Source organism: Brachycentrus maculatus, unplaced genomic scaffold (genome assembly GCF_059751285.1).
Source record: "Brachycentrus maculatus isolate JH-2025_06_01 unplaced genomic scaffold, ASM5975128v1 h1tg000035l, whole genome shotgun sequence".
NCBI classification, from domain to species: domain Eukaryota; kingdom Metazoa; phylum Arthropoda; class Insecta; order Trichoptera; family Brachycentridae; genus Brachycentrus; species Brachycentrus maculatus.
This window is the reverse complement of record NW_028280789.1, coordinates 154,011-170,818: the sequence shown is the minus strand read 5'-3', so window position 1 is coordinate 170,818 and position 16,808 is coordinate 154,011. Positions and strand designations below refer to the sequence as shown.

The 16,808-nt window shown below is 34.1% G+C and overlaps 1 protein-coding gene across 2 annotated transcripts in view; it reads right to left on the bottom strand.

Annotated features, from left to right (window-relative positions):
• The window catches only part of l(2)k09913 (transmembrane protein 53-like lethal (2) k09913), a 36,293-nt gene that overhangs the window by 5,762 nt on the left and 13,723 nt on the right, over positions 1 to 16,808 (bottom strand). The window contains exons 2-5 of one of the 2 annotated variants that reach the window (XM_088274704.1): positions 16,200 to 16,392; positions 14,936 to 15,072; positions 13,562 to 13,727; positions 8,078 to 8,214 (exon numbers count right to left, since the gene is read on the bottom strand). In XM_088274704.1, the coding sequence (XP_088130830.1) occupies positions 8,078 to 8,214; positions 13,562 to 13,727; positions 14,936 to 15,072; positions 16,200 to 16,289 (530 nt within the window). In that variant the 5' untranslated portion in view covers positions 16,290 to 16,392. Of the gene's footprint in view, positions 1 to 798; positions 930 to 8,077; positions 8,215 to 13,561; positions 13,728 to 14,935; positions 15,073 to 16,199; positions 16,393 to 16,808 lie in introns of both variants that reach the window. The other variant, XM_088274713.1, reaches the window with a different exon arrangement.

Here is a 16,808-nt window from a genome sequence, read left to right as displayed (position 1 = left end):
AACCAGTGGCTCCCAACCTGTGTATTCATACCATCGGTGGTACGCAAGTGGATAGTTGGTGGTACGTGAAAAATAATCAGTAATGGCGGACAAAAATAGTAAAAAAATATCAGTTAAACTATTGTATTTTTTTATATATTTTCTATTAATATAGGTTATATTTAGAAAAAATTGCGTGCGGCACATTAAATTTTTCTTATACAAATAATTTAATTTAATTGTATGATTTTAAGATGAATTAAATTGAGTTTTGAGAAATATAGCCACCCTATAAAATTTATAATGCAAATAGAATAGCAAAATTGTCGAAATACAATAATTTTTACTAAGTAGTACAACTAAGCTAGATGTACTACCAACCAAAAAAGGTTGGGAAACGCTGCTCTAAACTATAAAAAATAAAATGAAACCCTTACCGCACCCCAATGGTGCATAGGGCACTGCTTCATATAAACGCAATGTTATCTCGATCGTTTACACATGAAGGAAAGGTGATCAGCCCTCCACTTCAGGTACCAGTCCAGTGTAATATTGAATAAATATTAGAGTGAAAAAACCACTTATATTTATTTTACCCCCCCTGGGAATCGAACCCGGGACCTCCAGAACGGTAGCCGAGCGTGCTAACCATTACACTACGGAGGCGGACTCTAAACTATAAGTACATAATTATCAAATCCTGTCATCAGCGGTCATAAAAAACACCTGTCTGAACTGTAAACGAAAAAACTTTTTCATACGTGTCCCGACAACAAGGTGTTAATATAGGGTTATGGAGAGAAAACAAGATCATCTTACTTGGGTTTGTCGGCGGAAGCTAGTAAGCATATCTCCCCCCACATGTAACCGCCGACGGAAAAGCCGTGAACGACCAGCGGATTGTACAAACTGTTGGACTCCAAAAACCGGAGAGCGTCAGCCGCGACCAGCTGCAAGGCAACAACAACATTACGGGGCTGCGCTACTCTACCGGAGACGAGCCAACTTCCCCGTGAGACTGTTCTCAATGCGGCGATGGCTCAATGGCCAACCTAGGGTCCGGACATGGCAGGGTAGATCACTTGTTAACTAAGTTTCAAACCCTTATCTGCACCCGATGGTGCATAGGGCACTGCGTCATATAAATGCAGTGTCATCTCGATCGCTAACACATGAAGGAAAGGTTGTCAGCCCTCCGCTTCAGGTATCAATCCTAGGTATTATTGAATAAATATTAGAGTGAAATAATCACTTGTATTTATTTGACCCCCCCCTTGAGAATCAAACCCGGGACCTCCAGCACGTTGCAGAGGATGCTGACCATTACTCTACGGAGGCGGATAACTTACGCAGAAGTATAAATTTAAGTTTTATTTGTATATTTAAAACATTGTGATATTTCACAAAGAAGTATTGTAGTTTTGGTTTGCCACGTTCTATACATTATAAAATAATGGTCATACTACAGTGCGAATTTTCGAAAACCCGTAACTTTGTTCAAAATCAAATTCTACCTTCCATTTAAACATCACAATTAAGTAATTTTTATGCATTAAATTTTAAAACATACACAGATTTTTGAGTCAACTAAGTTGTATTTTATTGTTAAAATACTTAAAAATTAATATTGTGACAATCGTTTCTCCTAGCTATGGCATATTCAAACTAACGTTTGTCATTCGTTTGAAAATGCCATAACTAGGCGAAACAATTGTCACAATATTAATTTTTATGTGTTTTTAACAATAAAATACAACTTACAACATTTTGAGTGTGTCCAAATACTTGTTCACAAAATCTGGATTATCTCCAATTACAGGAGTTATTTTCATATTATTCTTTGACATCTCATCAAAGATGAAGAAGAATATGGAAGTCTGGATTAATAATTTAATATAAGAGTTTCTGCTTAGTAAAAAACTTTTTTACATCTCACCAATAGATGTCTCTAGTGAAGTGCTAGTGATTCAAGAACAAGGTTTCTAAATTGGTTCATATATATTGAACTTCCGAGAATTTGGGTAGTGTGGTTGTCAATGATGGGTAGAATTGGTGAATGTTACACGTGTGTAAAGTGATCACTTAAACCAGCCTATGACGGTCGTCAGCCCCGTTAATGCCCTGACTTCCATATTCTTCTTCATCTTTGATGAGATGTCAAAGAATAAAATGCAACTTAGTAGACTCAAAAAATCTGTGTTTGATTTACTCAAAAAATACATAAATTAAAATGGAGTTCTACAAATTCAACGCCAAATCAATAATTTAAGTGTAATCCTTGTGTGCAATTTTTCTTAATGCAGAAAAGCCGACTGTATATAATTTCTACAGTAGATTCCCAATTTAGACTTTTGCCATGTCATGTGTATCGCGGAATGAAATTGTGAACCGCATATTTTTTTAAAACCGCATTTCTCTCAGCACGCAAGTCTGCATGTTGGTAATCTAAAAATATGTGTACAATGTTGATTGAAGCTGCTCCACTGAATTCTGTTCATGTAAACGACAATTAAGACCTCAAAACCCAAGTAAAATAATTTGCACATGTATACGTAAACATTAAAATATGCATACAAGCTAGAAAATTTAAACATACATTATTTTAATGAGAAATGTACTAATTATTAAAGAAAACACTTCGTTTTTTACCACTTGAGTTTTATTATAGACTACATGTTTCAGAAGTTAAACTTCCATCATTCAGGTCTGTACAATAACTTATTATACAGACCTGAATGATGGAAGTTTAACTTCTGAAACATGTATAATAATAATAATAAAACCCTTATCTGCACCCCAATGGTGCATAGGGCACTGCGTCATATAAACGCAGTGTTATCTTGATCGTTTACACATGAAGGAAAGGTGATCGGCCCTCCGCTTCAGGTACCAGTCCAGGGCAATTTGAATAAATATGACAGTGAAAAAATCACTAATATTTATTTTACCCCCCTTGGGAATTGAACCCGGGACCTCCAGAACGGTAGCCGAGCGTGCTGACCATTACACTACGGAGGCAGACAAACATGTAGTCTATAACAGTCTGAAACATGTAGTCTGAAACATGTAGTCTATAATAAAACTCAAGTGGTAAAAAACGAAGTGTTTTCTTTAATAATTGTAACATATCTTACCACAAAGTTAATGCCGAAACAATAAATAAAATAGAAATGTACTATTTTAGGTTTTATAACTAATGAAATGGGAAATTGAAAAAAATCGTATGAAGGCATTTGATACAAGTTTAGAATTCATTGGATAGTTATGTTAAAAGTGCACAATTTTTTTTATTTTACTCAAATTAGTGATAGCGACGATGAAATTAGAATGTTCATCAATCGGAAGATGCGTATCCATAGTGAAAACTCTTGAAAATGAGTCATTCAGATTTCACACGACCTTGTCGCATGTCGGGTTATGGTCCCGTGGTTAGTGTCGCGAACTCTTAATTCAAATTTATATTATCCACTGACACTTCGTGATGGAATAGCATTTTTAATATATTATTAGATTAAAACCAATATTTTTAGCTTTTCCACTTTATTTTTATTTGACCAGCGACCGGGTTTCGTCGTTACCGACATCATCAGACTGGTGGGAGGCTATACAAATTGTTATGTTATGTTATATACAAAAGAAGGCAGGAGTTGATAACCACGATTTGATATAATTTTATTGAGAAATTAATTTAATTTGAGTGAATTTAAGTATTGTATGATATTAAAAATATTTTTTATAAAGGTTTTTTTGTATTGAGAGCACGATTTTATATAACATTATAACTTTATATAAAATCGTGCTCTCAATACAAAAAAACCTTTATAAAAAATATTTTTAATATCATGCAATACTTAAATTCACTCAAATTAAATTAATTTCTCAATAAAACTATATCAAATCATGGTTATCAACTCCTGCCTTCTTTTATATATAACATAACAATTTGTATAGCCTCCCACCAGTCTGATGATGTCGGTAACGACGAAACCCGGTCGCTGGTCAAATAAAAATAAAGTGGAAAAGCTAAAAATATTGGTTTTAATCTAATAATATATCTTAATTCAAACTTTATACAATGAAATACCTTTGTTTTAACCTTATTTTTTATTATTAGTACACTTTTTAACCTACCGGTGTGTGGAAGCTTTTGGTAAGAGAATGTAATTGAGTATTTAAATGTTTTAGAATTTAATAATCCCTACAACATTTTGAGTGTGTCCAAATACTTGTTCACAAAATCTGGATTATCTCCAATTACAGGAGTTATTTTCATATTATTTTTTGACATATCATCAAAGATGAAGAAGAATATGGAAGTCTGGGCATTTACGGGGCTGACGAACGTCATCGGCTGGTTTAATATAAGAGTTTCTGCTTAATAAAAAGCTTCTTTACATCTCACCAATAGATGTCTCTAGTGAAGTTCTAGTGATTCAAGAACAAAGTTTCTAAATTGGTTCATGTATAAAGAACTTCCAAGAATTTGAGTACACTACTCAAATTCTTGGTTGTCAATAATGGGTAGAATTGGTGAATGTTACACGTATGTAAAGTGATCACTTAAACCAGCCGATGACGGTCGTCAGCCCCGTAAATGCCCAGACTTCCATATTCTTCTTCATCTTTGATGAGATGTCAAAAAATAATATTAATAAACCCTGATGATGACAAGGTTTTTGTTGAAACCGGTAAGTTAAAAAGTGTACTAATAATAAAAAAGTGGTTAAAACAAAGGTGTTTAATTTTATAAAGTTTATAAAATGTGCCACTAAGTATCTGCGAAAAACATTCAAGAAATCTAAGAACAAAGTTTCTCAGTTTGAACCCACTCTACCACAATTTGATACCTATTTCTAATCATGAGCCGCTTAAGCTCACAGAAACAGTATAAAATTAAAATATTTGTGTTAATATCAAAAACACAAATATTTCTCTTTTAATTAAAAAAAAAACTACAACATTTTGAGTGTGTTCAAATACTTGTTCACAAAATCTGGATTATCTCCAATTACAGGAGTTATTTTCATATTATATTATAATATGAAAATAACTCCTGTAATTGGAGATAATCCAGATTATGTGAACAAGTATTTGGACACACTCAAAATGTTGTAAATAAATTATCTGGTCAAATTATAAGCTTAATAATAAAAATGAAAATGGTATTTTCTGACATTTCTCATGTGTGTGATTATAATCCAGGATTCGGATCTCACATACTAATATAAGAGTTTCTGCTTAATAAAAAGCTTCTTTACATCTCACCAATAGATGTCTCTAGTGAAGTTCTAGTGATTCAAGAACAAGGTTTCTAAATTGGTTCATATAACTTCCAAGAATTTGAGTAGTGTGGTTGTCAATAATGGGTAGAATTGGTGAATGTTACACGTGTGTAAAGTGATCACTTAAACCAGCCTATGACGGTCGTCAGCCCCGTAAATGCCCAGACTTCCATATTCTTCTTCATCTTTGATGAGATGTCAAAAAATAATATAAAAAAAACTATTGTAAATGAGAATTTTCCTTTTTTCTTCTCAAACTGCATTTATTTTGAAACGCGTTTAAGTCTATTTGTTACAAATTTTGAGTGGCCTGATATGTTCTCTACTAACACCAGAAAGAAACACTAAAATCGGTTGACGTTTGAGAAAAAAACTGTTGATTTTGCACACACCTAATGAAAAGGACCATTTTTGCAAAAAACAGTCTTCGACAATTTTAGCACACATATGAGAAAAAATCTCAGCAGTGAATTGGTTGAAAATTTCAAACATATGTTTTTTTTTTGCTGCAAGATGGATATCTAAACATACAATGTAATAGATCATTCTATTTTGCACCAAATGCCTTCATATCGCTCACTCCTTTCAAGAACGTCATAAATCAAAAAACTTGATTTTTCAGGAGAATCTTTTTAAAGTTTAAAAATATAACAAAATGTATTAAAAATAAATATCAAGCCACTTATTGAACTTTTTACTGTACAACACATCTTTTTAGGTAAAACCTGAAGGTTTTTTCTCCATTTGAAAAATATTTGGTACATTTAAAAAAATAATTAAACAATACCTTTTCTTCAAAATGCAAATACAACATTTTCTGCCCTGTAGCGGGTAAATATTGAGTTAAAAATATGCCTCTTTTGCTGGGATGTGGTACATTTTCTGGGCATTCCGAAAACACACACAACTGAAAATTGTCGATTATTGATTTATGACGTTCTTGAAAGGAGTGAGCGATGTGTAATTCTATCAGTGAAGATTCCGAGATGTAGTGTTTTATTTTTGAGCATTTTGATAGTTTAGTCTAAAATATAAAATAAATAAATAATTAACTTGTTTTCTAAACATGACAGAATGCTTAACAGCTCCATCTCGAATCTGGTGTATTCTATTAATTAATTATTTATTTCCTTTAATCATTTATTAATTAATCAAATTACAAAATAAGTTTAAATATGACAAAGCAAAATTTTTGATAACCACGCAAAAGACTTTGTTGGCAATAGAAATGAAATGAATTGAGACTGAGAGGAGCAATGATTCATAGAAAATTTATATATATCGCTCACTCCTTTCAAGAACATCAATAATCAAAAAACTTGATTTTGCAGGAGAACGTTTATAAAGTTTAAAAATGTAACACAATTTATTAAAAATAAATATCAAGCCACTTATTGAACTTTTTACTGTGCAACAGATCGTTTTAGGTAAAACCTGAGGTTTTTTCTCCTTTTGAAAAATATTTAGTTTATTTAAAAATATAATCAAACAATACCTTTTCTTAAAAATGCAAAAACAACACTTTCTGCCCTGTAGCGGGTAAATATTAAGTTAAAAATATAACTGTAATGTAACTAAAAATTGACAAATTTTGATTTATGACGTTCTTGAAAGGAGTGAGCGATATATGACAGTTATAAAATATAATAAAAGTATGAAGGTATATTCACAAGCTCTGAAAATGCTATATTTGTCATATTTAAACTTGAAAATCAAAAAGCACAAACATCTTTAACGCAAACATGAGAAATGTTAGCAATGCTACCTAAGGACAAATCATTTTGTGTATATTTCGTATAATAATAATTTTGGATAATTTATGAAGCGCCATTTTTGTAAAAAAAAAAGGATAATAAAATTTTGTAAAACACTACGGGCACTTTACTGTGATTAAATCGGAGAAAATAATACTGTGGAATTGTATATCAACGATATGAACAATCCAAACAAATGCGTTCTTAATAATCCCTTACCGCACACCAATGGTGCATAGGGCACTGCTTCATATAAACGCAGTGTTATCTCGATCGATTACACATGAAGGAAAGGTGATCAGCCCTCCACTTCAGGTACCAGTCCAGTGTAATATTGAATAAATATTAGAGTGAAAAAATCACTTATATTTATTAAACCCCCATGGGAATCGAACCCGGGACCTCCAGAACGGTAGGCGAGCATGCTGATCATTACACTACGGAGGCGGACATAATGCGTTCTTAGTTGGTTTTATTAAATTTTTCCGTCCGTAGGCGTAAAGATATCCGTCTGAAATATTTTTAATATTGATTGCAGTTGAGATATTTAATTGTTTGGTGAACTTGTGTATATACCACTACAATAATTGACTCTATATATTCGTCGGCCTCCGTAGTGTAATGGTCAGCACGCTCGCCTACCGTTCCGGAGGTCCCGGGTAGGTAAAATAAAATATAAGTGATTTTTTTCACTATAATATTTATTCAATATTACCATGGACTGGTACCTGAAGCCGAGGGCTGATCACCTTTCCTTCATGTGTTAACGATCGAGATAAGGCTGCGTTTATATGATGCAGTGCCCTATGCACCATTGGGGTGCGGATAAGGGTTTTATGATATATTACAAACACATTTACCAATTGACGGGCAGCATCAGCTGGCAGATTCTTGCGGAATCTTTTAATTAAAAAAAATAAATTAAATGCGTCACTTTCACATTATGTGTTTGCGTTAAAGATGTCCGGCCTTTGCTTATAAAACTAGGGATGGACAGCGGGAGGGACACGGGATTTACAGGAAGCTCTGTGCGTAGTTACGTTGAAGGATCATCGTGTCAACCTGGGCTTGTCACGCGAGGCGTGGACCAGGAGTTCCCCGAACACGTATCCGCCAATGCTGAAGCTGTGAATTACTAGGGGATTGAATGAATTGGTGTTGTTGGCCTCGAGGAATCTCAGCAGGTCACCGGCCACTAGCTGCAAGGAAATCATTGCCATTATGGTACAATGATTAAAGAAAACACTTGTTTTATACCACTTGACTTTTATTAAAGACTACATGTTTCAGAAGTTAAACTTCCATCATTCATTATTATACAGACCTGAATGATGGAAGTTTAACTGAAACATGTAGTCTTTAATAAAACTCAAGTGGTATAAAACAAGTATTTTCTTTAATCATTGTAACATATCTTACCACAAAGTTAATGCCGATACAATAAATAAAATGCCATTATGGTACACTGAACTCCCTTTTTACGCAATTTCAAAATAGCATGGTGCAAAAAAAATGAAATAAATCAAACTGTTTTACCCATTTTGACCCTCAAAAAAATTATAAAATTCCAAATTTTTGGAACTTCAATTTATGTATATCGTAATCATACAGGAGAAAAAAACGTACTAATGCACACATTTGTACAAAAACGTGATTATTGACTATTTGATATCTTACTAGCTTTATATTGCCTTGAAAAAATCCCAAAGCGATTTTAAACATGGAAGTATAATATATTGACTTGTTAAAAATGACTAACTGCATTGATTTTTATTTTCTTGCCAAGCAAAAGTGACTTAAATGGCCCTTCAGGACATTTTACGTTTTGTTAGTTGGTCACTTTCTCCTGTACGACTACGATATATATATGGACCAATTTCAAATTTTTGTTCTTGAATCACTAGAACTTCACTAGAGACATCTATTGGTGAGATGAAAATGCTTTTCTTTTCATTTTCATTTTCATCCGATTTCCAAGAATTTGAGTAGTGTGGTTGTCAATCATGGGTAGAATTGGTGAACGATACACGTTTGTAAAGTGATCACAAACCAGCCTATGACAGCCGCGAGCCCCGTAAATGCCCAGACTTCCATATTCTTCCTCATCTATGTTGAGATGTCAAAAAATATTACTAAAAATAATTGGAGATAATCCAGATTTGTGAACTAGTATTTGAACACACTCAAAATGTTTAAAAAAAATTATTGTCACTTAGACTCACCTATTTTTATTTTTCATAAAAAATAGTTTTAAAGTCATTACAAACAAAAATAGGCTTGTAAAGAAAGATTTGGACACACTCAAAATATCGTACTTGCTACTTGGTACATACTATGCGCAGAGAGGTATGCGGAATGGGGCTAGGTGAATAATTTTTATCACCTTAGATTTTTATTAAATATTAAAAAAAAAGATATAATAACAATTAACAATAATGAATTAAATTTTTATGATATCCTGAATTGATTTTTATACGAGAAAACCATATCCACCATATTATATTTATTTATTTAAGTATTCTTTTTTTACACAGTATTGCGTGGAACATATCGCTCACTCCTTCCAAGAACGTCATTTATCAAAAAACTTGATTTTTCAGGAGAACGTATTTAAGGTTTAAAAATATAATACAATGTATTAAAAATAAATATCAAGCCACTTACTGAACATTTTACTGTGCAACAGATCTTTTTAGGTAAACCTGAAGGTTTTTTCTCCATTTGAAAAATATTTTGGATATTTAAAAAAATAATTAAACAATACCTTTTCTTCAAAATGCAAAAATACACTTTCTGCCCTGTATGTAGCGGGTAAATATTAAGTTAAAAATATGCCTCTTTTACTGGGATACAGTACATTTTTTGGGCATTCCGAAAACATGCACAGCTGAAAATTGACGATTTTTGATTTATGACGTTCTTGAAAGGAGTGAGCGATATCTATCATGTAAATGGGGAGTTCAGTGTGTTTACAAAATATATACAGCTATATACAAAGCATAGTAAAAATGTAAATAAATAGTGTTGAATGCATCAATCATTGTGAATATACTAGCTGTATCCGGCCACACTTTGCTGTGACTTTGTCTGGCTAAATAGAAAGGAAAGAAGATACAGTGTAGCCCCGGAAATCTGAACTAATTGGAGCTGTGGCCTGTCCAGATTTGGGAAAGTTCATAGCCGAGTAATTTGTAATACAGTACATAGTACTTATACACTATAACTAACTAACTAACTAACCATCACGCCGCTTCCCCGCAGGGGTAGGCAGAGAGAATAGAGCGCCACACCACTCTGTCCTTGCAAACATTCTTCGCCTCTTCCACGTTCATGCATCTCCTCATACATACCCGCCGATTGTTACGACTCCTAACCTGACCACTATAGTAGTTACGTTATACGCACGGCCCTATGCTGCCTAGTATTCAATTTGCGCTCCGCATACAAATTTCACAAACGTTTGTACGTATTTCAATTTAATAGAGTAGCAATATACAGGTACAGTACTGTATACTTTATAACCACACTTGGGACGGGAAATGAAAAAGGTATTTCTACCCGTTTGGTCGATTGATGCTTAGCCGGTTAACTGCCGGCAATGTACGGCGGTACCCAGCACGCCGCAAATTTTACGACAAAAATAAAACTTTCTAAACATATCGTTATTGAAAGTGTATTAACATTTATTTATAAAACTTACCAAAAAAATGAAAAAAGCGCCAGTCGTGCAGTCATTTATCCATGATCATTAAATTAATTGTTCATGGTGCAGGGTTGTCACAAAATTTGTCATAGAAAATATGAAAACTAAATTATAAGTCAAAAGTAATTGTTTATGTTAGTTTAATATTAAAAGTATACACACACACACACTATGAATTAAAAAAAAAAAATAATAAATCATCAGAATCGACACTAAAATCCCTGCCATCAGATTCAGCAGTGACGGCAACTCGGGGATTATTGGACTTCCCTGAGCGCCATTAGTTGTTCCAACGCCAAAGCTCTCATTAATTTACGTTTAAACAAGGTAAAAACAAATTCTTTTTCAATTCTAAGTATGCAAAGATATTCTCAATAGATGTCACTGTGCGTTCAATATATTTGTACATTTTAAATAATTGATTTTCTTTACTAAAAGCCCATTTAAAACGGCGCGTCTTAAGACGTAATTTTTGTATGAGCGGCGCTCCGTTCACAGAAAATTATGCGTCTTAAGATGCTTTTGGCAGTTGACCGGTTAAGGATGGGAAGGGTATTTTTACCTTCTGCGCCGGCCTCATTTCAAAGGCAGAAAAGAAGGAATTACATATTTAATGTTTTTATATTAATATTATGTACCAATCTCTTTGTTAAGCTCTTAACTATATGAACATAATTATCAAATCCTGTCTCCAGCGGTCCACAGGCGTAAAAAACACCAGTCTAAAATTTGCTTACTTTTCAATAATGAAAAAAATAATTACATTTATATTATTTTTTGACATCTCATCAAAGATGAAGAAGAATATGGAAGTCTGGGCATTTACGGGGCTGACGACCGTCATCGGCTGGTTTAAGTGATCACTTTACACACGTGTAACATTCACCAATTCTACCCATTATTGACAACCACACTACTCAAATTCTTGGAAGTTCTTTATATATGAACCAATTTAGAAACCTTGTTCTTGATTGTTCTAAATTGGTTCATATATAAAGAACTTCCAAGAATTTGAGTAGTGTGGTTGTCAATAATGGGTAGAATTGGTGAATGTTACACGTGTGTAAAGTGATCACTTAAACCAGCCGATGACGGTCGTCAGCCCCGTAAATGCCCAGACTTCCATATTCTTCTTCATCTTTGATGAGATGTCAAAAAATAATATGAAAATAACTCCTGTAATTGGAGATAATCCAGATTTTGTGAACAAGTATTTGGACACACTCAAAATGTTGTAAATTACATTTATAATTAAAATGTAATTTTGTTTTAAAATCACTATAAATCACTAAAGTGATTTTAAAACAAAGTTACATTTTAATTATAAAAAAGAAAATTACAAAGTTAGTTCTTCAAATATAAATTATAAACAAATAATTGGTTAAATATAACAATTTAAAGTGATAATAAATGTTAGCTTCAGTCTTTGGGCGCTTGTCCACTACCCGGAATTCCGCGTAATTTTACTGTCCGGCACGTCAGTTAGCGTTTTAAAATGACGGTTGGTTTGGATTGGCTTGTGCTTTTGTCCATCTTTCTTCTGATCGGAGCTCTTGATCGGTGCGTGAACACGTTGCGCGTAAATTCAATCGAAAATCGTCGTTTTAAAACGCTAACTGACGTGTCGGACGGTAAAATTCTGTGTAATTCCGTGTAGTGGACAAACGCCCTTTGCGTGATTTTTAAATGTTTTCCTACAGATATTTCTCTTCAAAATCTTATTCGGATCATCCGGGATTTTTTATTTCTCCGTATTTCAGTTTTCCCGGGATTTCGGATTTCCCGGGATTTCAGATTTGTGAGGTTCAGATTTCCGGGGTTCCTGTACAAAGCACACATTTCAAATTTGCATAATTTCATATGTAAAATAATGAAAAATTAAGTTAATATTTTTAGTTTAATTCTTATAATTTCACAAAGCTATGAAAATATTAAAAAATATAAGTAATAACAATGCAATAAAAAAAAATTGAAAATGCCAAGTGACAGCAGCTGTCTGCAATGAACAGAGTTAGTATTGAATATAATGTTGTTAAATTCAACAGATGGCGCCGGCATTGCGGTAAAAAAGTGGTTATATTTAACTTATCACAGGTGTACATAAAAAAACATGTATTCGAATGCAAACATGTGTGAAAATTTCAAAGCGATCGGTGAGTAACACTCACTTTATCATCCATGGTTCACTTTGTGTAATTCCACTTTTTAAGTGGTATTACACAATGTGAAAGGTGAATTAAAAGGTGAGTGTTATAATACCATACTATAGCACTCTCCTTATCATCTATGGTTCACTGTGTGTGATTCTACTTTTTAAGTGGTATTACACAATGTGAAAGATGAATTATAAGGAGAGTGTTGTAATACCATACTTGTATACATAATACTCTCCTCATCATCCATGGTTCACTTTGTGTAATTCCACTTTTTAAGTGGTATTACACAAAGTGAATTATGAACTATCCCAACACAGAATTGTGTCCGGTTGTCGTTCCGTGGTTAGTGTCGCGGACTCTTAAGTCAGAGTTTCTCGGTTCGTACCCACTCTACCACAATTTGATACCTATTTCTAATAATGAGCCGCTTAGGCTCACAGAAATAGTATGAAATAGAAATATTTGTCTAAGTAATAAAAACGCAATATTTCTGTTTAAAAAAAAAAAAATACAAGTACAGTGTTATATGTAATACCATACTACAACACTTTTCTCATCATTAATCCTTCTTTGTGTAATATAGTAGTATTTTCCGATAGTCGGAGTTGGGATAGTTGGATTTCTACTGTACACACTAACAAAATTTAGAAGTTACGAAGAGGGATGTTGCGAGTGAGGTTTACGAACCTGGGAGCCCTTCATGGGCCACAGCAGCTGCCACGGGGTGCAGCTGACGGAGAGGACGTCGTAGCCCTGCTCCAGATACAGCTTGGCGTACTTGTGGATGTTCTTCTGCTTAGCCAGCATCCAGTTCAGCATTATGCAGAGCGGCTTGTCTATCGGCTTCACCAACCTATGAAAAATTGTATCAATTATAAAAAAAATATATCGAATGTCAATAAGTAAAGCCCGTATTGGGCAACTGTCCATTACCCGGAATTTCGGAAGTCTGGTTTTGAAAAATGAAAGCGACTACGACAGTTTAGCGTGATGGAATTTACGCGCAACGTGTTCACGCACCGATCAAGAGCACAAAAAAAAGCACAAGCCAGTCCAAGCCAATCATCGTTTTAAAACTGACGTGCCGGACGGTAAAATTCCGTGTAATTTCGTTTAGTGGACAAACGCACATTGTCTATGTTAATAAAACCCTTATCCGCACCCCAATGGTGCATAAGGCACTGCGTCTTATAAACGCAGTGTTATCTTGATCGTTTACACATGAAGGAAAGGTGATCAGCCCTCCGCTTCAGGTACCAGTCCAGGGTAATATTGAATAAATATGACAGTGAAAAAATCACTAATATTTATTTCACCCCCCCTGGGAATCGAACCCGGGACCTTCAGAACGGTAGCCGAGCGTGCTGACCATTACACTACGGAGGCGGACTGTCTAATGTTACTGATAAAAAAAAATATTATAAATAATAAAAAAATAAGAACAAATCGTACACCCTCTTCGTCCTTCAAAGTTCCAAGACACACAACTCTTAAATTAAGACTTAGCTATAGTGGTCAGTGCGTTTAGCTAACTTACTGGAGGTCCCGGGTTCGATTCCCAGGTGGGAGTGAAAATAAATATTAGTGATGAACTCAAATATTTATTTAACACCCTGAACTGGTCCCTGAAGCGCAGGAAGGATCACCTTGCCTTCATATAAGTAAGATCAAGATAACACTGCGTTAATACGATGCAGTGCCCTATGTACCATTGGCTGCGGGTAAGGGTAAGAGAGAAAATTAAGAGGACCATTGTTGCAAATTTAAAATATATATATATATATATATATATATATATATATATATATATATATATATATATATATATATATATATATATATATTTGTGTTTTTTTTATATTTATACAAATATTTCCATTTCATACTATTTCTGTGAGCCTAAGCGGCTCATTATTAGAAATAGGTTTCAAATTGTGGTAGAGTGGGTTCGAACCGAGAAACTCTGTCTTAGAGTCCGCGACACTAACCACGGGACCACAACGCGACACAAGTCAATGTAAACACGGCTAGGTTCAAGAGCTACGAATGATTTAGTCTCACTTGAATGTTTCCGGGTCCTTTTCGAGATTGACGCCCTTGTCGTTGCTGATGTACTGGATGTTCCTGGTGACATCCTGGCTGCTCAGCAGGCGTGCCTGGATGCTGGACAACCCGCTGATCATCGGGGATGCATGGCCCTATACAAATTACCACATAAATCACTAGCTGCAACAGACCGGCACGATAAAGAGAGTCTACAAAGTCAATACAAAATTACACTGTTTGTTTACAGCGCTGGGTTTGTTCACACATGAGAGATTTATGTATTGATGACTAACTAACTAACCATCACGTCGGTTCCCCGTTCGTTCGCCTCATAAATTTGTTTTACCGTTCTTTCCTCACTCATTCGTTCTACATGTCCAAACCATCTCAACACACCTTTCTTAATTTTATCGATAATGCTTATCTCAGCTTTGCATTCCTTCCTTATTTCACTATTGAAACATCTATCATGCATCGTTTTGTCGCACATTCTTCTGAGAGATCGCATTTCGACTGCATTCAGTCTACTTTCATCCTTCTTTTGCCAACTCCATGTTTCACTTCCATATATGTATTGATGCTACGTATCAATATATGAATAGCTACGTATCTGTTGCGTATGTTTTCTGTTTTATGTGTTTGCTGTTTTTTTTGCTGTTGCCTTATAGCACTTATTTTTACATTAAAACTCTTCTCAACTTGTACATCTTATAACTGTTTACGTTTTAATTTTTACTTTAGCTCTGAATTAAGTTTGCCTATTAATCTACTTAACTTTTGCTATATTTTATTCTTGCTGTTTACTTTTAACTCATTTAACATTTCGCTCACTCCTTTCAAGAACGTCATATCGTTTTTAAAGTTTGAAAATATAATACAATGTATTAAAAATAAATATCAAGCCACTTATTGAACTTTTTATTGTGCAACACATCTTTTTAAGTAAAACCTGAAGGTTTTTTCTCCATTTGAAAAATATTTAGTCATTCAAAAAAATAATTAAACAATACCTTTTCTTCAAAATGCAAAAACTAACACTTTCTGCCCTGTAGCGCGTAAATATTAAGCTAAAAATATGCTTCTTTTGCTAGGATGTAGTTTTTTGTAGCATTTTCTGGGCATTCCGAAAACATGCACAACTGAAAATCGACGATTTTTGATTTATGTCGTTCTTGAAATTGTAATTGGAATGTTACAATTAATTACCTGTTTTATTTGTTATTCATTATTGTAAATGTATTTATGTTAAGGTTCTGTTTAATTTCTAAAACAAACTTACGTATTTTAAAGTGCTGGTTTTCCACGCTGCAAAGCCATTGGAGGTTATGTTCTTCGCAGCAAGAGTGACCACCATCTTGAGAGCGGACATTTTGAATAGAGATCAAAATGCAGTTTTTCAAGTCAAGCTTCCTTCTGCCTTTGGTGCGGTTCAAAGACGAAGTTGTTACCTCAAGCAGCAAAGTCAGCAAAAGCTGTAAACAAAACAAATGAGTTATTTTAGTTGACCACTTAAAGACTACACCTGAGACAGCTCGGGCAAACTTTACCTGTAGAAAAGACCACTCCCGAGATAACTTGGGTAAACTTTAAATGCAGAAAAGACCACTACCGAGATAACTCGGGTAAACTTTACCTGCAGAAAAGACCACTCCCGAGATAACTTGGGTAAACTTTAAATGCAGAAAAGACCACTACCGAGATAACTCGGGTAAACTTTACCTGCAGAAAAGACCACTCTCAATCAGGCCTTAAAGATTATTTACTTTTCTTTAGTAGAATGCAAGTCTTGGGGATATTCGACGAAAACAAATTTTAAAATGGTTGAAAATCTGCAATATTTCATAATAAAAAAAATTGTACCCAGTCATATATATAATCAAAGGGACAA